Here is a 25,538-nt window from a genome sequence, read left to right as displayed (position 1 = left end):
CGCAAAGCTCTAAATAAACCTCGTCTTATGATTTATGTGCTTCTCATTACATGTCCTCTGCTCACTGAGCTTTGTCAAAGAGACATTTCTATGCATTTTAAAACCCTCTAAATATTTCCTGAACATGACTCATGGCTTAAATAAGTATTAGTTAAATATTTTGACTACAGCAGACGGTAAAAACTGAATTGACTCATGAAGTTCAGCTTTCACTGCGGTGGAAAAGAAAAGCTGGACTGTGTCGCCCTCTAGAGTTTAAAACGTGTAAAGACAACATGCACATGATTTGGCAGATCGGGAAACTTTACACGTATGAAAACGTTTTCTTTAATATTACAACCGAGCGACCAACAGAACGATAAAAATGGCTAAATAGAAAACTAAAAGTACTAGTTTCATTGACAGATTATTTCACTTAAGACATGGAGGAAAATGTCATGTGAAATCTATCAGAACTAGCACCTTATCCTTAAAGCAAGATTCCATGTCTTGTTGAAAAGTTACTTGCAGGTTAGTTCTCTTATTTATAGTGTACTAGGATATTTAAACAAGAAAATAGACAAAATTACTGAGTAAGATGTAGAGTTTTTGGAGCGTAAAGCAGTAAACTCATCAGGAAGGCCAGCTCTGGTTGGATGCTCCCACGATTCAGTTAAGGTGGTGAAAGACAAAACTCTGGTTAAAACATCATTATCTCCTACTTCTTGCATGAAGCTGTTGCTGAATTAGAGAGTTCTAAAAGTGACAAATTGCTGCATCATAGATGCACAAAAGAGCGATAACACAGATCCTTTCCCTCAGCAGCTGTTACTTTATGACCTTCTCTTCTCCAACAAACAGTGTCTATATCCCCACATTCACTTTCATTTCCTTGTAGTTATTTTTGCATAAATTTACAGAACACACATTCCATTCAGACAGACAGTCTTTGAATCTGAGTATAATAGTTTTTGTAATTACATTTTCAAAATTCTTCATACATTTGGATAAACTGTAAATTCTTTTTTTAGCATTTCTACCTTTATGTAAATGCTACTTTGCTGCTGATGCATCTGAATGTTCCTACAGACACTAAACATTTCTGACTTATTCTCATGGATGCAGATACAGAGTGATGATGATTCAAACATGTCCCTTTCAATTAGGGATTTAATTACACAGAACCAACACCTACAAAGAGGAACAATTTGGGTTTTCCAGACATAACACTAAACTCGTAAATTCAATTTATTGCATAGAGCAGAAAAACTGAATTTTGTTTGAATCTCATGGAAATGTTTTTAGCCCAATAAAAGCTAAAATGACTAAACAAATAAAAAAGTATTTTATTCATTCATGAGTTTCTGCTGGAACATCTCTTACCCTTTAGTGAAAAAAACAAATAAAATGAACGCAACAATAGCTGACAAGCTGCCTGTTATATAAATGTGATGTGTGTGTTTCTTGTTTGAACTGAAGATAAAAATGTTCTCACTAAACACTGAAGCATTTCAAAGGTTTTCCAAAGTAAAACATCTGATCCTTCAAACCTCAACACAACTGCAATGAAAGAAAATCAGACTCAATAATTACATCTAAAAGAAAAACAAAAGACAATATTTAATTACTATCAGAAATACAGAACAAACAGGCCTTTCAAAAAGAAATACACTTAACAGTTATATTTAATGTCTATAGAGTTTGGTGCATTTGAGTCCATGGGATCTAAAATCTTTGTCCACAATGCAGTAATAAAAGGATGGGCTGCTTAGTGACGATCATTTACATTTTTAACTGAATTTTATAAAGAACAAAAATATGCAGAATATCAAAAATTAAATCCTACACAATAAATGATAAGAACTTGCTATTTTCTTTTAGCCGAATCATGTTTAAACTTTTGTACTTTGTCACAAAGAGCAATATTGTTGCTGCTGATGTTACCGCCACAAAGAAAAAGTTACATTTGCTCCTTAAATTTGAAACTTCATCAGAAAAAAAATGGCAGAAAATTGAAAATAAAGCTGGACTATTTGCAGCAACAGCAAATTTTAACCTCTTGCTGCAAATAAGAGGTTAAAAGCCGGAAACAATAGAAAAGGCATCAAAACATGAAAATATGCATTACTTACATTTACTGTTTTACTATTTTAATAAACACCAGCAGGGAATTCCTCTGGAAACTTCCTGCTCTGAAATCATCTGATATACTAAAACGCTTTGTGTGTTACAGTGTCGGCCTTCAGTGTCGTGGTCCACCCAGTCGCAGATGGGGACCAACTGTAAAAACGTAAAAATAATTGTTTACTCACAGAAATCATCTTAAAACTAATCTTGCAATTAGTTTGTCTAAAAAGGCCAAAAATCTCAAATGAAGTGATTTACCTGGTGTTGACAGAAGAGGAGGACGAGAACCCTTCAAGGACGGAGGGGCCGCCCTGGGCCTGGACCGGAGGCCCGGGTAGAGCGGAGGAGCGTGGTGGAGCAGCGGCCCTCGGGACAAACCTGGAGCTCCGTACGGATCCAGAGAGGACGGGGGGGCCCGGGAACCCAGGGGTCCTAAAGACATCCCAGGAGGAGTCCGATGCAAAGACAGGAGTGGAGGAGGTTTGGTTTTGGGGAAAGAGCCTGAGGAGGAAATTATTTCAGGACACAAAAATGAAAAATACCAGTGCGTCTCCAAAGCATTGATAATCACTGCCAGTATCGGTAAGTAGGCATGGGCCGGTATAATACAACTAATTATGATTATGTAGTGGGTTGAGAAACAGTAAAAAAATTAATTAATTAATACGCCCCCTATTTTTTAATCAGAATTGATCTTGTCTTTTGTCTTCGTTTCTTTTTCTTTCTTCTTATGTATATAGACATGTTTGTTGTGTGCATGTATCTTCTTGCCAGTGGGGGCGCTCTCATGCCGCTGTGGGGCTAACAGGGAGAATGAGTTTCCTGGCTCTGAGCATGCGCGGCTCAGAATAAACGAGCTCTTGCCAGAGTAACATTGTATCAACTTACTTCCTCTGTGATCCACAGATATTGTTTGCACAGGATTCATCTGCCTGTGCACCACTAGATACTGCAGATTCCCCTAGATCTGGTGACGGTAACAATTACAGTGTTATTTCGCGTTTTCTTTAGCAGGCTTTGATGTGAATGCTAATTAAATGTTAGCTGAATTGTAAGCTGATCTTTACCCTTTCACATGACCTGTTGCTGCCAGAGCCACAGCTGTTCTAAAAAACAATTATGATAAATGTGAATTTAACTGAAGTTTCAAATCACCACAATCTCTACAGTCGGCCAACTTTAATTATCTGGAAGCTGCTTTTAGATCACAGGTGATGTGGAAATTTCATTCCCCTCTAACAAACGCATTCATACTTAATTTTCAGCATATAACACAATTAAGCTCCACTGATAAAGTTTGCATCCAATTGCTTTAATCAGGTTGTAGATAAGTTGCATGTTATTGTTTACGTCCAGAAATCTTGCGTATGCACACAACACGGGAAGGCAAAAAAAAAACTATTCTACTTGCCGCCTGTAGCTGTGCTGCAGCGTCAGACCAATCCAACAAACAAAATGAAACCTGGAGATGTAGATGTTAATTCAGTTCAGTGCGCCACAGCAAAGAGAAAAATAATGCTGAAAAAACTAATTTTTTCTCACTATATGTCAGCTATGATACACGCAGATGTGTTGCCATAGACTGACAACAACTTCACTAGCGTAGCAGGATTCAACACCAAAAAAACCCAGAAACATTTCTACACAAAGAACAGAACATTCAGTCCATTACAGTTTTATGTTTTCAGGCTTGATGTTTGTTTTTGCGATCATTAGTAAGAACACAGCCGTGGTTGATCAGAGTTTGTGTTTGTGTCATTTTTTTACTTTCTACTAAACCAAAGCACACCGAATTCCACAGGACATCTACAAGTTAAAAGTTGTCATAGTCAAGCTAGCATAACTGACATACTTGCCTCTCCCTCACTATTTTTTAGAACTTTTTTTCCTGACCTGTGAATTGTGATACCTTTGGACCTTGTTATCTAGTTGTTGTAGTGTTGAAATTTAATAGCAAAACAGTGTGTCCCTTTTTCTTTCATATATTATGTGTACATTTAAAACTTATGTTGACAACTTGACAACTAAAACCAATGGTTGTCATCGCTTTTTGCCCTCCGGTAAGGTGGTGGGCGAGATCTTGCATGTGTGACGTCACGCTTCAACGTTTCTGTACCACAGGAACAGAACAGAATATTTTTAATGGTTTTGAAACTAACTTTTTCATACCACAGTATACTTTGAAACCAGCCCATGCCTATTGGTAACTGCTTGTAGATTCAGTAAAACAGGATGTAGCTGCTTGCAGTCCTGACCTGGTGTCGGCAGCAGACCTACAGATACAGGTGGAGAGTGGTCCCCAAGAGATCCTATTGAGGCAGACTGAGGCCCAGGTGGAGTTGGAAGCAGAGGAGGGGGTTTTCCCAGTCCTGGGGGTATCATGTTCCCTTTATCATCCTCATCACCTAAGGCCAGAGCTGAAAAAGAAAAAAAACGCAAACTGCAGCCATTTGTTCAGACTGTATGAGCCTCAATCAATCACCAGTGTCTCACCTTGCAAATGCTCTTGTCGGGAAGCGACGTACTCTGAGATGGATTCCAGCTCCTCCAAATACAGATGCACCCCGTCGGCAAGCAGCGAGAGGTGATGTCGGATTTCAGAGGGAACCGTGTGCCGTGCAATTTTTTCTCGATCCAGAAAGTCATCCAGCAGCTGCGATGCCTGTGCTGCGATGTCTGCAGGATCCCTTGGTGAATTCTCCTTGAGGAGTCCGCGACTGTACTCAGCTTGGACAAAATCCAGAGCCTGGTCTTTAGGCATGTTACGGTGGACTGGGAGGAAAACGGGAGCGTTAAAACCGAGCTGGAAGGAGACTCAACTTAGAATGAAGAAAAGAAAAGGTTTTTAATTGTTCTTTTCCATCATAATCAGATGGATTTTATTTTGTATTATTCATTCAGCAAATTTTGCGTTTAATACATTGAGGTTTAAGAAGGTAATGGGTAGCAGTGTGGAGCTTATGCAATCGCAATAAAATTTCCTTACAAGTTTCTTTCAGTTTTGCTTTGTTCATGATCCAGAAAATTCAATAATTGTATATTCGCTTTTTAACTGTGCATTTAACAGTTTAGTCTTATGCTGTAAAGGGCAAATAACCGATTTATTCACTCAATTTTGGTGAATTAGATGGACTGTCTATTCACCAAAAAATACTTGAAGTGTCTAATATTTTTGTCATAAATGGTTCAAGAGAAAAACTGTAGCTTCATACGTTTTAAAAACTGTTCCATTGGTGTAAAGGACGTCTGTGGCGTCATTGTGCATTTGTATTGGCTTATGTGGCTGTTGATTATTTAACCAGAGAAATTTGGAGACAAAAGTCTCCATTTTGTTTTAAGAGTAAGGGCTTAAATGATTGGGACACACGCTGAACAATAAAACAATGTTTTGTGTAAATGACAAAACGTGTTTATTATTTTTTCATCTTTTTTGTATAATAATGCTTTTTTAATTAAATTATCCATTTCCCCTAAATGGTGGTAAGGAAAATTCATGTGTGGGTTAAGCAGCAGCATATGTTGCACCCATGTAAAACTTGGAAATTCAGATTTTATTCAATGCTACTTCCATTTATTTCAAAAGAAAATTAAATATGTTCTCTAACTAGACCATTACTGTGTGACAACTAACAAATGTGTTTTCCTTACAATTGTGGCAGCATTTGAAATATATTTCCTAGGTTTATAGCCATTTCTTTTCATTACAAAAGGGAAACAAAAATCCTTACTTTGTGGCAAGTTTAGGTTGAATTTGTTTGACTTCTCATCTTACCTAAAATGTTATTTTATGACAGTTTTCTATTTATATGCAGATTTGTGGTGCATGAAGCACATAAATGAAAGTCAGGTGTAGATTTTGCAAATGGCATCAAATGTGAAATCTAGATGAAAATAAGGAGCTTTCCCCCCACCCCTCCAACTTGAGTTGTGTTTCAGTTAATTGGGTCATTTGTTCTGCTGGTTAAACCAAACTTTTTCTGACAGGCGCCCTCAACAAAATTTATAAAATATACAGTAAATATTTGCCATAAAATGTCTGCAATAATCCAAGTATTGTGCATAAGAAGCCAAATAAGTTATTCCAAAAATGTAGTTATGGTTTGAAAATTGGGAGGAGACGGGAAATAAGTATTGAACACACAGATTATCAATGTCTTGGTGGAAAAAACTTTCTTGCTATTGATAACTGTAGGACATCTCCTGTATAAATTTTGATCCATTTTTCCAACAAATGGTCTTTAAATCTTGAAGGTTTTGGAGGTAATATCTCTGATTTCACTCTCTCATCTTTAGTTCTTTCCTTAGAGTTTCAACTGGATAAAAGTCAGGCGATGGACCTGGTCATTCTAGTTCATTCTTTTTCTAATTAAAACTACTAATTAAAAATGTCCATTGCTGTGTGTTTGGCCCCTTACTCTTGCTTGGAAATTCATTTGCAGGCTCTTACCAAGAGTTTCTTAATGCATTTCTTTCTGTTTCTTCAGGAATATGAAGTGTGCCAGAATGTTTTTGGGAGCTGTGATGTGCAGAACCAGTCTTTCTACAATGTTTATAATGACTTATAATAAGTCCAGTTTTGGTCTAATCTCAGACTAAATTCTACCAGTATTTCATTAACTTCTCCAAATCTTCTGCAGTGAACTTTAAACAAGTTTATTTTCATGAGTGGAGTCTTGCGCAGTGAATGTGCGCATAGGTTGCTGCGTTGGAGTGAATTGCCGTATTTTCCGCACTATAAGGTGCACCTAAAAACCTTCAATTTTCTCAAAAGCTGAGAGTGCGTCTTATAATCCGGTGCGCCTTATATATGGACCAATACTGAGCCACAACAGGTCTCTCAACTACGGTAAGCAGCCGCCGACTTCATTTTACCGGTCCGCGGACCAATTGGTACCGGGCCGCGCAAGAAATAATGAACTACTTACGTACTTTTATTTTGAAAATCCTAAACCGGACTTTACCGGTTACGTCTTGCGCGTCAAAATTGAGCCAACTTGCAGCAGAATGAGTAACAAAACAACATCGGAGTACTGCGGACTCAATATTTACGACGCACGCACGTCCCCCCCAGTCTGCAGCAAAACTGCGAAGGGCTGACCGGTCTGCGGGACTAAAAAGGTTGGGCACCACTGGACTATAGCATATATTTTTTCTATGGAAAGTTGTCACAACTGGTCTGTCATTGTCATTTACTTGTTGCCGCAACTGAACACTTAATTAGGCTATCTCGCCCATCACAAGTCAACCACTGAAGTTTGCCAAGTCAATATTTAAAATCCCAACTACAGTTTTTACAAAAGTGAAACTGGCAGTCAGAGTCAGCGATACTGCCTGATGGGCCCCAACCTCAACTCTGCTCTTATTACCTTTCTTATTCAACTTTCAATCTGGTCACCTCAGTCTTTACACAGGTCGAACTGAAACAGGACAACCGCATAAAAGGCCAGGGTTATGATTAGTGGTTCATTCCTCTGAAAAAGTTAAAGTTTTAACCAAGTCAAGTCAGCTTAAGCCAAAAAGAGCAAACGACCCATCTTTGCAATCATGATATGAGTTTAGTTTTTTCTAGGCTTCAGAGTTTGCATTTGGTGTTTTGTTATGGTGTTTATTGCAGAGGCTATTTCCTAAAACGTTTAGTGCTAATGGTGTGCGTTTGCTTCAACAGAATTCAATTTTAGTGTCTGTTTAAAAGATGAGCAGAATAAGAAAGCTTTATGAAACTCTTATGTCAATGTGTTAAGATCAAAATGCAGTTTTTTTTGTTTAAGTGGAAAGAGTTTTAAAGAACTGAGGGTTGTAACGTACATGTTCTGGGGAGGGCTTGAAGGATTACGAGGGGTACGGACTTACTTTTGAGGGACTCTGAGAATATGATAACAGTGCAGGAGGACAGAGCTACATTTTTCTGCTCCACCAGTATACATAACGGGGAGCCGTCTGCTCGGACGTCCTGCAGGGCCCGGGTCAGGCCCGATTCCACTTGAAGGTACAGCATTTCCACTGACAGGCCACGTTCCTGCAAGCACTGGCTTAGCGATTTGGGGTAATCCCTTTGAGAGGAAGAGAAACACTTTGTTAACTAGACTTTTCTGTGTTGAGTTAATTAGATGGCATATAAAATAATCATTTCTGAGGTGAAAATAAAAGTTATTTCTTCAGATAAAATATATATTTTTGAAAACAAAACTTATTTCTTGAGTTTCAGGCGATAAGGTCTTTTTTAGATATGAAATGTGCAACAACTCTTTAATGTTCATCTGTAGATTGGTGTGATAATGGAAAAGTACATGACGTTCTCTAGGGCACAATAATCTACTGGCCACTTTATTAGAAACTTCTTCAGTTTCATAACTTGTTACGGCAAACACTGAATTAGCTAAATGCATGACAGGAACTACATGCACTTAAGCATCTACAAATATTGAAGGCAACTTGCTTGATAAGAACTTTAAATATGAACTAATTTCAGCCAGTTACCATATACTCTATCAATCAGAACAGTGGCTGTAGGTCAGTAGATACAGAAGATGCATTAAAGACACTTTAGATGTCTTACTTTTTGCATATACATGCATCAACTGTCAGATAACAGGAAACTGAAGCTTCAATACAATAAAATTGAACAACAGGTTGGATGAATGTCACCTTTTCCAACCTTTGCCAAGTCTTGATTTATTGGAGGAGATCTACACATGGCATAAAAATGAAAATATGGATTGTCCTGGCTGGTATTGGTCCAGGCTGCGGACAACCAAGTAATGATGTATTGGATATATTATTGGGTCCAATTTGGATCGTGTGGTACCAACTGAGCATCATTTTAACTGTGAAGCTTCTCTGAATAATACTGTTGGTCCTGTCCACCACTTTATGACTACTGTCCATCAATCTTCTGATGATTACGCCCATCAGTCACCTGATACGACATTGAGCAGAACATCTCTGGATTGTGGTGAAACTCAAAATTCTCATGAAGTGGAGACAAGGAAACTGCAGAAAATTAATGATGCCATAATCTCAAAAAGAACAAAATATCTAAAGAATGTCAAAAGCTTATTGAATCTTTAACAGAATTTCAAGAATTCTGAAGGCAGACCAACACTAGAAAGGTGTACTGTAATAAAGTGGCCAGTGATTTAACCTGAATCAAAGTTAAAGACAGTCCCTGTTTTAAATGTTTTTCCTCATGTATATGCAAAACGTAAGACATCTAAAGTGTCTTTAATGCATCTTCTGTATCTGCTGACCTACAGCCACTGTTCTGATTGATAGAGTATATGGTAACTGGCTGAAAACTCCATTCAGCCAATGTGTTTCATCTATTCTAGACATACCAGTTCCGTGGAAATCAAATTATCTGAACCAAATGATGTCAGAGTAGGACTCTTACTGGTTTGCATTTGACTTTGTCAGTGAGTGCATTTTAAGCGAAGAAGAAGCCTTATCGGCAATCTTATGTGCATTTTCAGTGTGAATGTTGTATGCAAAATAAAAGCTGAAATGTAAAAATTAAATATTCCACCTCTTCCGTAGAACTGTTACATCCATGAAAACAGCTGTTTTGATGTTTCTCCCGTCAAGACAAAAATGAATGTAAAGATTTAGGCTGCCTATTGCGTTTGTTGTGGTGTGTGACTGAATGTTTTTCTACACATAAGCTTACATTTACATACATTTTCCAACCTGGTAAAGAAAAGTTTGTTTTTAATGGTGTAGTGACATACAACCCATTTTTAAACTTTCCCTGTTTTCATCATGAAGGAAAACTTACCTGTCTGATGACTGAACCACCACACAGCAACAACAGCCAACAAAGAGGATTAACTTTAATGTTAAATGTTTGGTGATAATTTCTGGGTGAATTTATATGTGTGTGCGTGTATGACTGAATAAAAGAATGGAAAACAAACCAGTTTATCTAAAAAGAGACGTTTAAGTTAATGCTGAAACTGCACTAAAACAAATACCAATCAGATACATAGTGAACCATCAAGATATTACAGCAACATGTGTGTTAACATATCTGGCATCGATGTAGAAGACTGCATATTGTTTATGTTCCAAAATCAGTGGTAATTGTTATTAGTCAGTTTTTCATCTGAGGATGCCTCAAAGATGTAACAGTTTGTGGTTTTAATATGAACATCTGATGCTCCACCTTGTGTTGAAAGTAAAAAAACAAAAACTTCATGTCTGGCTTCAGTCTGAAAGAAGTGGAGTCAGAAACCTTAACTAGATGCAACATGTAGCTCAAATATTTCAAATCATGGCCTTTGTGTGTTTTATGTTCTTGAATGATTTGTGCCAAGTTTCCTTACCTGTTGCATTATTTATATTATTCTTTTTCAGTTGAAAATGGTGTAATTTAATGCAAAAATGTGTGATTATATGGGTTCACTTCAAACCAAGCTACCATCACATTGGCATAAAATATCTGCTACTATAAGGTTAGTCTTATTTACTGGAACAGTCAAGAACTAGCATTGATGCATTAGATATTTGCTGAATAATGACACTAATAGTGAAATTATTCACCATTATACCCAATGGGATATAGATACCCTATTGGTAGCAGTTTAAAAAGAAGCATAAGAAATTCAAATAAATTCTCAGTTGACAGCAGTGCTGAAAAAGTGTTTCAATTAGTCAGATCACATCCTGAAATTGCAATAAAACGATAAATATCCATTAGTGGATGCTAAATATCCTAAGCAGAACATCCAAATCTAAACTCAGCTGAACTCTTAAGTTGAGCAACTGCTAGAGGAAAACTCACAGGAACTTGTTGGTGACGGACAGGACCACGCAGTCGGCTGGCTTTCTCTCCTCCTGGACCTGCTTGTAGAACTTCTGGTACAGAGCTTTACGTCTGTCCGCCGGAGTGACGACCTCGGTTTTGACTGGCGGGTTCAAGACTTCAAGAAATTTGGGAAGAGGTAGCAGGATGGGTAGAGGAGAGTGCACATTTAGATGATGGGAGTAATTTAAGTGACCAGGAGTAGTAATTTTATATTAAAAACATAAAAGGTTCTGCATGATGAAAATGAAAGTCTCACCACTTGGCTGAGGTTTGTATGTCTCAAACTTTACACTAGTGGAGTAACCTTGAAGCTGTTCCAGTTCTTCATAACTAAAAATGGAGCAAAACAAGTTTCAATGTGCAGAATTTCATTGAGTTTTTCTGGGTGGTTAAATAATACAGATTTCTGTGCACTGAAAATATAGACCCCTTTTTAAAAACTGGAGAGGTAGGTACAGTAATGCAAGCAAAGGGAGAAGGAATTTTGACATTGTTTCCTCTTATTATATAATGTATATGCAAAGCATTATTTTCTAAATGTCTGCACAGTTGAACTCCTGAAATGTGTACATTTGTTAAAGCCGACCTAAAAAAACAAGAAAAGCCCCAACAGGTGACGACGTAACTGATGCAGCACACACTGCAGCAAAAAACCACAGCAGCCAACAGTGGAGTACAGTATTCAGAGTGACAGTAATCAGATAAGACTTGATCACTTCCTTTTAACTTGGAGTAACTTGTACACATAAACGCAGTACGCACAACAGTAGAAACTGAAAACTTGACACCAAATAAAAACAAAAGTGTAATATTTTTATCAACTAATTTACACATACAACCTGTAAATTTTATCTACCATTATTTATCTTGTATTATATTATATGCATACTGTATATAATCCATTCCCTAACATTCTTGTATATTCTGTATAATCTGTGCATATAGCTTCCATATTTATATTTATACACAATATCTACCGTATTTTCCGCACTATAAGGCGCACCGCATTATAAGGCGCACCTTCAATGAATGGCCTATTTTAAAACTTTTTTCATATATAAGGCGCACCGCATTATAAGGCGCATAGAATAGACGCTACAGTAGAGGCTGGGGTTACGTTATGCATCCATTAGATGGACCTGCGATAAAGGGAATGTCGACAAAATAGTCAGATAGGTCAGTCAAACTTTATTAATAGATTACAAACCAGCGTTCTGAAAACTCCGTTCATTCCCAAAATGAACAGCTGTTGCTTCCTCCACTTCCGCACCATTGTTCATGTTAAATTCTCTCGCTGCTGCTCTATGGGCTCTTTGCACCTCAGCTTAATGATGTACATCGATCCGAAGCCCTGACAAGTAGCTGGAGAAAGGTTTTAAGATGTTCGCCTCGTTATACACAGATACAAAGGTTTTACTTTCTTTAAACTTTGTGGCTAACATTAGCTTTGCTTATGCTAGACATTTTTCTTGTAAAAATGTGCTATTTAAGTATCTAAACATTTTTCATCATTCATTAACGGACAATGTTTTTACCTTATGTTCAACTATATTACGTGCGTTTATTGTCGTTAGTGTCAGAGACCAAGTAACGGGGATTTTACGGTTCAGGCTTTTTGCTTCTGAAGCACAACGAGCCCATAGCTTAACATTAGCTCTGGTGTTGGAGTTCTAGTTCAGCTGATGGTTCAGGTTCAGTTGTTGCTTTTAGAAAAATATGGCCGTGTTCCTTAAGGTCTCCGTGTTATTTCGCTTTATTAGTTTTACATGCTTCTTGTGAACCAGGACGGTGTTTACAGCAGTGTGTACAGGCGGATCAGTAGCTCGGCTGTCTGGCTCTGGTCTGCTCTCTGGTTCCCATAAACTCTTTCAGGCTGAATACAGAAGTGATTCCATGGAAATAACACAGGAGGCTCTTTTACCTTCTGCTTTAGGCTGAAGAAGCTGATCCGGAGTGAAGTGAAGGCTGTAAACTTTGCTGTGCGGCGTTAGCTTTAACTGGTAGCATGAATATTTACAAGCCACCGTCTTCTTAATTCAGGATCGTTTGGAAATCCATGAAAACTTAAAAGCCCATTATATTAGGAAGACAGCAATGTTCATAGTATTGTTTTATTTGCGTCTGAAATAAGACTTTGTCTTTTCTAGCCGTCATGGTAACTCAAAGCGAAAAAAGAGAGCCGCATTTGCGCATGCGGTTGTGACGTCAGCGCGGCAGGTGCAAAGAGCCCATTCCCCTGTTCTACTGTGTGACTGATCGCCTTGAGCTTAAACTCTGCGTTGTAAGCGTGTCTCTTAATAGGAGCCATTTTGGGGTCTTTACACAAAACCCAGCGTGCACCGCTGGCTGCATCGGCGGCTGCTTTCCCCCGTTTCTTCTTCTACGGGGAAAATAAAGTCTGTGTCTGCTTTCCCGTTTCTTCTTCCACGGGGGAAAATGAAGTCGGCGGCTGCTTACCGTAGTTGCCAGACCTGTTGTGGCTCAATATTGGTCCATATATAAGGCGCACCGGATTATAAGGCGCACTGTCGGCTTTTGAGAAAATTGAAGGTTTTTAGGTGCGCCTTATAGTGCGGAAAATACGGTATATCTCTTTGCTATAACCCCTTATAGTCCATACATACATAGTCTTGTACATCTGTAAATAAATATTTATATCTCGTAGAGCACTTCTGGATAGATGCAAACTACATCTCGTTGCTTGTACTTGTGACAGTGCAATGACAATAAAGTTGAATTCTATTCTATTCTATTTTAATTTCTGAAAAAAACAGAACCAGGGCTGACCTTAAAAAAATGACAATTTAAACAACCCAATTAAACACTGAAAATCCTGCTGAAAAACAATATTTAAACAAACAGAAGCTGGATTGTAGCTTTCACATATGTGGGAGTTGTCATGTTCTTGTTGCATTGGTCCAACTTGCAATTTGAAGTTTGTAGCAATCATTCCTCACCACCCTATTAGTATCTGTTAAATGTGTTGAAAGCGATACACCAATAGCACATTTAATATTTCATGCTGTTGCTCTGTTTGCATAATGTAGATTCTATACTATAACAATAATTATCTATATATCTATCCAACTAGTGATGGGCATTTACCGCAATGCTTACCATCATTGTGAAAAATTTCTGATAAGAATTTTGATTCATGATGATAAATTACTAGAAAATTTCTTAAGAAATTTTAAAAATGTGTGTGGTTCAGAGAACAAAATCAGAGTTTCTGATGCCAAGTTGGGTCCAGATGGCCTTAGGTTTCAGTGTCAAATCCTAAAAAACAAATATGTTGATCTACAGAACCTCTGATTCAGTTCTCTGAACCACAAAGTGAGGCAGGAACCTCTTACATTTCTGCAGTGCCAAGTGGTGCAAATTATTACATCTGTGTTTATAACACCTGTGATAACTGCACTAAGCTGCAGATCCATTCGTCTGTTAAATGTGATTCACAGTTGAATCATTAGTTTTTCCAAATATAATCACAATTTTTTTTGTTCCTTAAAGTTTTAAAGCCAATAATTCAATTGAAGTTTTGATTCATAAACTGATGTAAAATTTAGGCCATTTGATCAAAGCCAAGATGTGAAAGATTTCCAACCTCCAGATGAGGTTTTGTTTTTGCCCAGCAGATGGCATCATAAGAGGAAGTCGGAGGAAAAACTCTGCAGAAACACTTAATGTGAAACTATAAGCAGGCTGCAATACACCTGATGAGATGAGAATCTGGAAAATGGGGACTTTCCAGAAATTAACAAAAAAGTCAAAGTGAAGCCTGACTGCTGTGGAGAAAAACTTCCCCGTTTCCTTCTGAAGACAAACCAAGTTCATATTTTTCCTCTACATAACAGACTGACACTGGTGAGTGCAGCAGAAAACTGGTCTACTGTGTTTCTACTGTCAACATCGGCAGCAAACAGGAAGATTGAAACTTTTCTTCTGGACTCAGATCATCTGAAGGGATTAGTAAGAACTTTAGGACCATTTAAAAACTTTAAATTATTTTAACTTATCCAATCTGTTCTCAGAGTTCAGACATGTCTTCTAGCAGAAACTTGTGGTGTGAGAAGAGATGACTCCAAGAACTGTTTAATCAATATTTCAATTCAATTTAGTTTATTTCTATAGCGCCAACTCAACAAATTTTTGTTGTTACTTTTATTTTTTAAAAATGGATCCATGGTTAACATTAAGATTCTCACTGAATCATTCAAATGTTTACATTTCGACTCCAGTTCGACTGACGAAGCCAATAAATCCCAAAGAAAAAGAATTAGCTAAAAGTGAGTGGCTTTATTTTAATAAAACAATTGACCAGTCGGCTTAGTACAATATTTGCAACAAAAATATACCATACAAGCAGAGTGGACAGCAAACTGATACCTTAACATCACAGGATTCATGGTGTTGAATTAAAAAAATCAACATAAGCCATTCACCGTTAATAATTTTATTCCTGCTGTTGATAACCAAGACTCAGCTTTTACAAGTTTTCTTTTTTGTTGGATGGATTTTCTGCACCAGGTTAGCCCATCAGTGTGAGCTCAATAACTGTTTAAGTACCAGTCTGTCTTTCTGACTGACAGGATTTTTTAAAATCCTGTCATAATCCATTTTAAAATGACAATTATAATCCACATTATGTCATCAAACATCAAGCAGTGGACTATATGTAACATTTTCTCTGAAGTTTTATACTAGAGACTGCCTTCTTTAAAATATCAGATGCCTTTATTTACAGGTTTTTTATTATTATTTACAAACTCTAAAATATATACCTCTAATACAGTATTAATATTTCCATACAATTCTTATGGATTTTGCTTATTAAGCAAGTCAAAGAAGTTGTAACGCTAGTAAACTGAAATAATAAGGGGGGCGAATTATAATAACAAAATAAAGTACAAACTCAACAACAAAATAGCCCTCCACTCACAGAGAAAACAAATGGTCTAAAAAGTATAGTTTCCAGTAACAGTTGCACCCTACCGCCTCTGTCATGTGTTTAAGCCGTTGTGCTAGCCACCGTTAGCAGCTTTTACCTGTCCAGAGCATCCTTTAGCTCCTCAGTTCTTTCTTCTCTACTCGGGTACGGAGCCGCTCTCCGGAACAACCGCAGCTGCTGAGCACTGCAAGACAACAATTACTCTTTTAACGTCGACATTCATGGTAACTTGAGTATGTAACTTCGCGCCCGGTGCAGAAACATGCACTTGTAATTGGGTAAAGTTGTTGTTCGAGGCTTCCGTGCAGGCTAGCTGCTAACGCTAAAGAAGCTAACCTTCCGTTTGGACTGCCGGACGGTCTCCGCACACCTGTGGCTGGCTTCGCCCAACTCGACATTTTACTAAAACTAAAACTGCAACTCGACTAAGAACAACACATTTACTCTGACGGATCAGATAAAAAATGTCCCTCACGGCTGTGTCCAGCATGAACACACCAGTGGAAATGAGGTTTTAAAAAGGGGAGGAGCGCCGCGCTGACGAGCCCATTTTAGGCAACTACCGCCACCTAGAGGGTTGTACTGTACTTACAAATCATAGTCTTATTTTAGTCTTTTTGTTGCACACTTAATGATTAAGCAGTGTGGTTTTCGCAGGTTCTTTTATTTTCTGAACGCTGTTAACACAGACAAGAGCGACAGTGAGCGCCTCCGCTGACCAGCCGTGACCGAACTAAATTGCCATTGGCTCGCTGAGTCAGGAGCGCTCACCGTGCTCCATGTGCCAACTGGTGGCGAACTGCTGTAACTGCAGTTTAATACATCTCAGTTCAAGTAGAAGTGCAGCTTAAGAGTATAGTCTTTTAAATAAAGTAAAAAGAGGGAGGGGGGTGTAATAATTCTAATGTCCATTCTGTCACATTTTTAAAACCAGAATTTGCACATAACTTTATATTTCATAATGTTTTATATTAAATCAGATGTCACGATTAGGTGCTCATTATTTGAGTTCCCTTTTTTAACAAATACTTGTTTTATTTTTACTTGAGTCATTTTCTACCCACTCCTTTGCAAGAGTAGCATTACTTCAATATATTTTTACTCAAGTGAAAGATAGCCATCTGAAAAATTACTCAAGTAACAGTGAAGAAGTATTAGGTAAAAGGGTGCACTGAGAACTTGCTGTCTAATTTTAATAAATATCTGAAAAGAATGTAGTCATTCAGACACATACAATATGTGCAAGTTCTAATAAAAAGTTAATACAAAAATAAATTCGGGCAGAAGAGACATTCATTCCCAAATCTAATTTTTCCATAACATTTAACTTTTGAAGTAAGTAATGTTTACATATTTGGACAGAGCAAAATACTTCAAGAGATAATGTCTGTGGCTTACTGTATGTTCACTTGACCTCCAAATGGCACGATAGGCTCAGAAGATCTGAAATAACACTAGATCAATGAAGCCTGTTTACAACCCACACATCCCACCAGACACATGTACAGTGAAAGTAAAAATTAAGATGCAGTAAAACTACTCCTAGAAGTATATCGACTTGAGAAAGTTATTCAATTAAATTTAACTGAGTAAATGGTAAAAGTTACTTCTCACTCATGGAAAAGCTAAAGTAGTTTTTGACACATAATGGAAATACCTAATGATAAAAATGCTTAAGCTTTGTGTATAATTAAATTTAGCTGCTCATTACTTAAATTTTTATTAGCTCACATCAGGTTAAATTTTAGTGAACAAAGAAATGCAATACTTGTGTGTCATTGGAAAAAATTGTAAACAGGTAATAAGAAGAGACAAAATTGACGCTTTAAACTAAATAATAATAATGATTAGTTTGATGAAAACATGCATAAGATATACACAATGACATGATAAACATTGTGAAAATAGAATTCTAAAAACTATTAAGATAAAACTCAATATTTGCATAGGTATACCTGAAACATCTTCTGCCTTTAAAGTTACATATTCGCTACAGGTTACATAAAAATAACTATAAGAGGACAAAATATAAAAATAAAAAACTGATATATCTTTGTTGCAAGTATGTACACCCTTTAACCAGTAATTTATTAAAGCACACTTGGATTCAGTTTCAGCATTAAGTCTTTTTGTTAGAAATCTGTCACCATCCTAAATTTTGACAATATTTGTCAAAAGTTTCAAAAGTTCTCTAACTTTCTCAGATGCCTTTAGAGTCACCGACAGACTGTGATTCTGAAACACACAACCTGTCTTAAACCTCATCTTTCTATCAGACACTGATTGGCATTAAGAACTGCTCATAATTTTTATCAACACATTGATAAAAAAAAAAGTCCAGTTTGACATGAAGAAGAGTAACCTCAGAGCATGATGCTGCCACCACCATATTTCACTGTTTGTATTGTGTTCTCTAAGTGATGTGAACTGTGACTAAAAGGTCAAGTTTCCATACTTGACCCACTTACCAAAATTACTTCAAGAACACGTAACGGCTCATCCAGAGGTTCACAGAAGAACCCTGTACAACATGTAAAGTTTCACTTGCGTCAGCTAAGGTAAGAGTTCATGGTTTAAAAATAACAGACAATGCAACAATGACAGAGTTCCAGGAGCCAAAACAAAAACAAGAAGTTTTTACATTTTTTTACAAACTAGGATGTTTTTGAACATCAGGACCTGGAGGTTTTTACATTTCGTTGTCCTTGTGACAATGACAATAAAGATTTATCTTATCTTATCTTATGTTATCTTACATTTGGTTAAAATAATATCTGGAGGATCTCTAAGACTTTAGGGAAAATATTCTGTGGAGTGACATGACAAAATTAAAGCTTTTTAGAAGTTATGTGTCCCGCAACACGGTGATATTTGAATAACTTTCAAAATTCCTCTGCAGTGATGCAAATACGGCTAAAAAACTGCAAACCTTTGAAAGTAGTTGTTCTCCACAAGGCTGGCTTAACCATTTGGCAATATTAATTAATTTTTTATGATCTCAAACATTTAGGAGTGACAAACAACCAAAGACTGCAAAAATCTATATGGGGAGAAACCCTTTTTCATGGCGTCATGTATTGGAACGACCAGGTGATTAACTGAGAACAGTTGCATTTACCTCGTCTGTTCAGCAAACACTGTAGTACCAATGAGGGGAGAACTACAGGCAAAGCCAGTTTAACCTTTCATTCACTTTTGTGGCTCTTTCTGGTTTAGTTGGCTTTAATTGTGTTCATTTCAACCCCCCATGTCCCTGTAAAACTTTTACAAATCGCACCTGAATGGCAAGAAGATCAACGTCTCTGGGCTGGCTTGCAGAGTTGTGTGAAGGCTTTCAATTTCCTCATGGCGGGTGTTCAATGCTTTGTCTGCTTACGGCCTCACAATCCACAGTTAGTTCAGATAGGGCTTATAGAGCGTCTGGATCTGGTTTTGTGGCAGGTTTCTTCTTGTTAAAACTGAGATATTCCTTCTCCATAGTTGTCTCAAGTTTGTTCGGAATGAGTCACCCAAGTTATGATGTTAAAAAATCTGCCGGTTTCCTAATTGGCTTGGCAGTACAGTTCTTGGACCTATTTTTTGTATTTGTTTACCAGAATCAGCTTTATTTGGAATTAGACTTTGGTTCCAAGCACTCACATGATTGAGTATTCAAGTCAAGTCAAGTTTATTTGTATAGCACATTTCAGCAACGAGGCAGTTCAAAGTGCTTTACACCATAAAAATATTATATGGTAATCACGTAAGAAAGAAGCAATAAATATTACATTTTGTCAAATGCCATCCTCAAAATTATCAAGCAAATATACATCAAATATATCTATCAATGTTCACATTATTATTGATCAAACGCAGCCGTAAACAGGTAGGGATTTAACCTTAATTCAAAGGAACTCAGTGTTTCAGCAGCCTTGCAGTTTTCTGGAAGTTTGATACAACGACAACAGTATTTTGGTGCTAAACCACACAATGACATAAACTAACAAAAGTAGTTTAAAGTTTATTCTCTCAACGTTTTGGTAGACCTGTCAAGACACTGCTGCAGATATCAATTCGACTAAAGATAAACGAATGGAAGATGTTCTCTTTGGGACATAGTACTTTAATTCTAGATATGTTTTTCAGGTGATAAAAGGCCAACTTTGTAGCTGTCTTTATATGTTTTTACCTATAAAAAACAGTTTAGAATAAAAAAAAATAACGCCAAATACCTTAGTTTTCTTCGGTTGTGTTATATATTTATATTATTTGTTTCAGGTGTCCTCAGCGGGTAAAGCTCGTGCACGTCTCCGCCTGGTAGCGTGAGCGCGCCGAGCGGTGACAGACGCCATTTTATTTTGAAAATCAAACTAAACTGGAGACGCTGCAACCCTTCCATTTCATCAAGTTTGTTGTGGGGAAACTAGAAGGAATGACGATCTGAATTACTTTACTGGAAGCACGGTGAGACTGAGAATGTATTTAACAAACAACAATCGACAGGATTACATTCAAAGAAAAAACTGAGATTTAAGTAGGGGGATGTCCGTTTTACACCAGCATGAGGGAGGGGGAGTCTAATTCCTGAAAACAGCTGTCATTTTCTTTAGGTAGAAAGTAGCTTACTCTTCAGGTAGAAATGTTTCTCGTTTATGTAAATATGATAACCACCTTGTGTTTTGTTCGTAGTATCCGAAAGCCACAGTCACGTTTGGCTGAATGAAGGTTTACAGACTGGTTTAAGAAATCAACGTTTGTAGCTACGTTAGCATATTCAGAGATTAGTTGGAGCCGAGGAAGGCAAGCTAACAAGGCTAATGCTACCGTTGGCGAACTATATCTCGTAAAACTAATGTCCAATGTTCAAACTAAACATTAAAAGTGACTGTGAGAATCCTTACAACTCATAATGTATGTGATTGATTTAAAACCATTAAAATGGAAATATTTTTTTCCGTTCACATTTATATGAAACATGCTCGTGCTGCTAACGTTAGCTTCTCGCAAATGCTAATTTGGTCATATTTAGTTTAGGAAGAATTGGAAACACATTTCCTTTGCTTGTTCATAAGTTCAAACGTAAACGTCAAACATATTTTTTACTAAGTCATGGATTAATGGACAGGGAGTTATGTTTTATTGGCTTTAAATCTATCAAATATGGGAGCTAGGTTCTTAACGGTGTTTACCAGCGTCATGGTGGTTTTAGCCGATCTACACATCTAGGTTTTCTCAGTTGTTGCTGAATGTGGTCGCTGAAGGGTCAAAGGTTTTCCAAAATTAGTGAAATAATTTCACATCAGTAACATTGGTGGACGTTTCGGGGCTGCTTTGAACGCTCTGCTTTATTAATTAAATTTTGTTAGCTTCTTAGATTTGCTAACTTTCATTAGCACGTTCTTTGTCCGGAGAGCGACTTCTGTTATTTTTGTATCTGTTCGCTTGAATGCGTGGGAAGGGAAAGAGCAAGACTAAAGGTGGCATTAGTTTCTTGTTGGTTTTTTTGTAAGTTTTTTTTAGCGGATGTGTGCTACCTTTGGATTAGTCGGCTGTAAAATGGAAAATTTAGACTGGTAAAATTTGAACTGGAAGTGAGTGATCAGTGAAGTTATTCTGTCTGTGGAGAAACGGAGTGAATTCAATCTATTTTTTATGGCACTTGGACTACTTTTAATATGGCCCTCTTGGCTAATTCAACATTTAAAAACACAATTTGTGACCAGAGAAACACTTATTCTTATGGCCTGTTATCAATTTATTTGATTTAAAGATATAAAATAGTGCCAAAAACACAGAAATGCCTGTGAAATACTCTGCTTCTGTGTTTCTATAAATGTAATTAAAGATATGTGTATAACTGGTGTCTTAAGGTTTTATTTTTATTCAGCGTAGAATAACATATTTTAAGCTGCTGGTCATTTCTGCCCTTTGATGTATATTTTTTCACTTTTACTATTGTTTTTTTTTTTTAAAAGGAGCCTATCAACTTCATTTTGATCATGCTAAAATTCATCCATGTGTTAACAACTAATAGTTTCATATGTTTTTCAGGAGCCTATCAACTTCAATTTGATCATGCTAAAATTCATCCATGTGTTAACAACTAATAGTTTCATATATTTTTCAGCAATATATTCTCTTGTATACATTATGGAATTATAGTAATGTGACTTTCTCATTGTTATTTTGGTTTGATCAGGGACCATTGGATTTCATAACAGTCACTGGCCCAAAGGAGAATTAGAACAACAAGGCATGGATTTATGGTGTATTATAAAATTATGGAGTTTGATCTCATTTAAACTAGAGGCATATTATGGTTTAAATTTGAATAGTTAATATTTTTTTTGAATCATTGTGCGATATAGTAAATCTAACAACTCATGTATAATAGCATGATATTTACATTCATATGCAATCATTTGGTCACTTTTGGGAAAATATCAAATTAAGCACAGAATTTTACTTTCAGCTTTCTATTTACACCTGTAAGGTTATAATGCATTTACACTATATATGTTACAATTAAAATTTAGAAACTTGTATCAGTTGCTGATTTTAAATTTGAAAGAAGCAGACATGTTACATCTCCTGTTTTTATGTCAGTGTCACTGTGGGGTAGATTATATGGGTGTTATTGATTTAAAAAGCTCAATTATTACAGTAATAATCATAGAATTAATTTTGAGTTAATCTAACTGGTAGCTATTGTGAAATAATCACATACATTTCTTCTTGACCATTGCTCTTGTTCAAAAAGAGGAGTCAACATGCCAGTCTGCATCAGCTAAATAAATTAAACTTTTATTCAAGGTTACATCTGTCCATAAAGTGCGAAATGATCCTAATTAAGTTATTAGGTGTTATCATTATAATATATTGTTATAGTCTTATTGCAGAAAACTGCAGATTTTATTTGTGTGACTGGAACTCTTTTCTTTCCTCCACACATATTTGGGAGTTGGGATTAGTACAGTTAACTTAAAATCTATTGTAGTTACTCTTATTCACATAATTTGGAGTAACAGTACATTTCTTTTAAACCATAACTGCAATTTATGAGTGATACTATCATTGGCTGGGTTTCCCTGTTTTTATGTCATATTCTAGACTGGTGGGTGGAGATTTGCTCTCCAGATTGTATCAACATTCTGCCTCAGCAGACAATTTATGTAAATATCTTTTTATTTTTTTGGACAGCACAGTGTAAATACACATATCTGACCACCACTGTAAATAGAAAATGGGTTTAACATGAACAGAACATAATTAAATGTAAATGTAATCCCAGAACATTTATTATACTTGAATAATATTTTCTTGTCTTAAAAGTATTTGCTCACATAAAAATATTTCTGATACAGAAAAAATCTGTTTCATAATGACTTAGAAAAACTGTTCTTCCGTTACAGATGCTGTCCATGGTTTTAAACTGAAGGATTCTACCTGCTAGCACTAGGAGCCACAGATCGGAGCACACATTTGGAAGACAACAATTGTCGCACCTTTTGGGGGGGGGGAGCAGAAGTAACCTATCACTGAAGTGACTAAAGGGGAATAATGGTGATTTTGCGCCGTGCTCGGCTGCCTGCTTCCGCCCCAACCAGCAATGAATCTTGACTCGCTCTCGCTGGCTTTGTCTCAAATCAGCTATCTGGTGGACAATTTAACGAAGAAAAACTACCGAGCCAGCCAGCAAGAAATACAGCATGTAAGTAGGAGCAACATCCACTGCATATAGTCTGTATTAGGTTCCCGGATCTGCTTGTAAATCAACGTAAACTGTCAATATGTACAGAAAATCTGACATTTAATTCAAATGTTCATAGTTGTGTACAGTCACTGAAATGAATAATTCTCCTTATAAACACCAGGTGTGCCTCTTGTATGTTTCATCCTCATTGAGATTTGAGTAAACACTCAAATCTTTATGTATTATGTATTTGTTATGTATTTGACTTAATCAACTTGTTGACATTTGTTCTATAATGTTTGGCTGTCATTCAAACACCAGTTCTGTTAAAAACCACCTACAGAGTTTTGTTTTGAGTTCGGTGTGCAGTGATGAGTCTGATTAGCCCAACTAGATTGTGCCCAAAAAAATTAGAAAAACCTTTGGATCTTTCAAAATGTGTATTCATTTCAAATGCATTTAGTTTTATCTACATCTTCCACCCTCTTTATTTAGATTCTTGGGAGTGACTGATCATTTGCTTCATGCAGTCCCTCTTACAGCTTAAATGCTGCTTATGATGTTTTCCTATCAAGAAATGATTTAGACTGCTGACTTTGCCCCATCAGAAGTTGGCTTTTTGTTTTTCAAGAACAATCCCTCGTTTTTATGTTTTTCTAATATTAAAATGTGTAAGATACAGTACAGACCAAAAGTTTGGACACACCTTTTAATTCAATGAGTTTCCTTTATTTTCATGACTATTGACATTGTAGATTCACACTAAAGGCATCAAAACTATGAATAACACATGTGGAAATATGCACTAAACAAAAAAGTGTAAAACAACTGAAAATAGCCCTTATATTCTAGTTTCTTCAAAGTAGCAACCTTTTGCTGTGATTACTGCTTTGCAAACACTCTGCATTTTCTTGATGAGCTTCAAGAGGTCGTCACCTGGAATGGTTTTCACTTCATAGGTTTGCCCTGTCAGGTTAATAAGTGGGATTTCTTGCCTTATAATTAGTCATGAAAATAAAGACAACCCATTGAATTAGAAAGGTGTGTCCAAACGTTTGGTCTGTACTGTACATGATACAAATAATCTTTAGACTCGCAGATAACGACTGTTTTGAGAAGAAAACAGTCTTTGTAACATGGATTGCTTATTGAAGAGCTTGTAAAATCTTTATCTGCATGGATTGTGTAAAAAAAGTTGTCTCGACTGTGTGTGATTCCAGATTGTAAATCGTCACGGTCCTGAGGCAGACAGGCATTTACTACGCTGTCTCTTCTCCCATGTGGATTTCAGTGGCGATGGTAAAAGCAGTGGCAAGGACTTTCACCAGGTAATCTTTGAACAATCACATTTATCTCCAGTTTGTGTTTTTGTGGGACAACTTTTTATGGCCTTTTGAAATATTTGAAAGCTTCCAACTTTAACTAACCTAGACTAACTTATTAAACTGGTGTGCCTAATTGCTTTTCTTAGGTGCACCCAAATGTTTGACCACGTCATATTTAAAATCAGGTTTTTTTTCTTTAAATCACTGTCCATTAACACAATTTTGACTTGAAAATGATTAGAAATCTAGCTGACATAAAGTAATTTTATTGACGCTTATTTGCACAAGAGAGGAAACTTACTGAAAAGTGTTTAAAGGGCCACTGAGCAGAAATTTCAACTTAAAAACATATATTTTTTTATAGCTTTTATTGGCTCTAGTGGCCTTTATTTGATAGTGTATTGACAGGAAAGTGTGTAATGAAAGAAAGGGAAGACATGCGGCAAAGGTCACCAGGCCGGGAATCAAACCTGCGACAGGGGTTTCTAATGAAAAATAATTTTGGACTCGAACTCAGTGAAGGAAAATTCTTCCTTTGCAAAATAGTGTGCAACACCGAACTAATAATCTGATGGCATGTGATATTTTTATAGATGCGTTAAGATTTTTCAGTGTTTCAGTTTGAAATGTATCAGAACTGCATCGATGTTCACATACACTTTGCTAATTTGCGAATGTGGACAGTTG

At 36.7% G+C, this 25,538-nt stretch overlaps 2 protein-coding genes across 10 annotated transcripts in view; one reads left to right on the top strand and one right to left on the bottom strand.

Annotated features, from left to right (window-relative positions):
• Positions 1-382: 382 nt before the first annotated feature.
• Positions 383-16,380, bottom strand: LOC114160506 (nuclear receptor coactivator 5). 2 transcript variants are annotated; one of them, XM_028043136.1, is made up of 9 exons: positions 16,191-16,380; positions 15,952-16,038; positions 11,163-11,236; positions 10,883-11,021; positions 7,957-8,156; positions 4,600-4,878; positions 4,362-4,523; positions 2,365-2,538; positions 383-2,259 (listed from the first exon to the last, which is right to left on the bottom strand). In XM_028043136.1, the coding sequence occupies exons 1-9, from the start codon at positions 16,250-16,252 to the stop codon at positions 2,222-2,224; spliced, it is 1,215 nt and encodes a 404-aa protein (XP_027898937.1). In that variant the 5' UTR covers positions 16,253-16,380; the 3' UTR covers positions 383-2,221. The 2 variants fall into 2 exon arrangements, with proteins under 2 accessions (XP_027898937.1, XP_027898927.1); XM_028043126.1 differs by having other exon boundaries at positions 2,365-2,607; positions 16,191-16,379.
• A 3,764-nt stretch (positions 16,381-20,144) lies between these two features.
• cnot1 (CCR4-NOT transcription complex, subunit 1) overlaps positions 20,145-25,538 on the top strand; it is a 30,992-nt gene continuing 25,598 nt past the window's right edge. For 7 of the 8 annotated variants that reach the window (XM_028032734.1, XM_028032725.1, XM_028032715.1 and 4 more), the window contains exons 1-3: positions 20,145-20,297; positions 23,246-23,544; positions 24,747-24,854. In XM_028032734.1, the coding sequence (XP_027888535.1) occupies positions 23,443-23,544; positions 24,747-24,854 (210 nt within the window). In that variant the 5' untranslated portion in view covers positions 20,145-20,297; positions 23,246-23,442. Of the gene's footprint in view, positions 20,298-22,987; positions 23,006-23,245; positions 23,545-24,746; positions 24,855-25,538 lie in introns of those variants that run through there. The other variant, XM_028032684.1, reaches the window with a different exon arrangement.

This window comes from Xiphophorus couchianus, chromosome 2 (genome assembly GCF_001444195.1).
Source record: "Xiphophorus couchianus chromosome 2, X_couchianus-1.0, whole genome shotgun sequence".
In the NCBI taxonomy this organism is placed as follows: Eukaryota; Metazoa; Chordata; class Actinopteri; order Cyprinodontiformes; family Poeciliidae; genus Xiphophorus; species Xiphophorus couchianus.
This window is presented reverse-complemented; position numbering and strand designations above follow the sequence as displayed.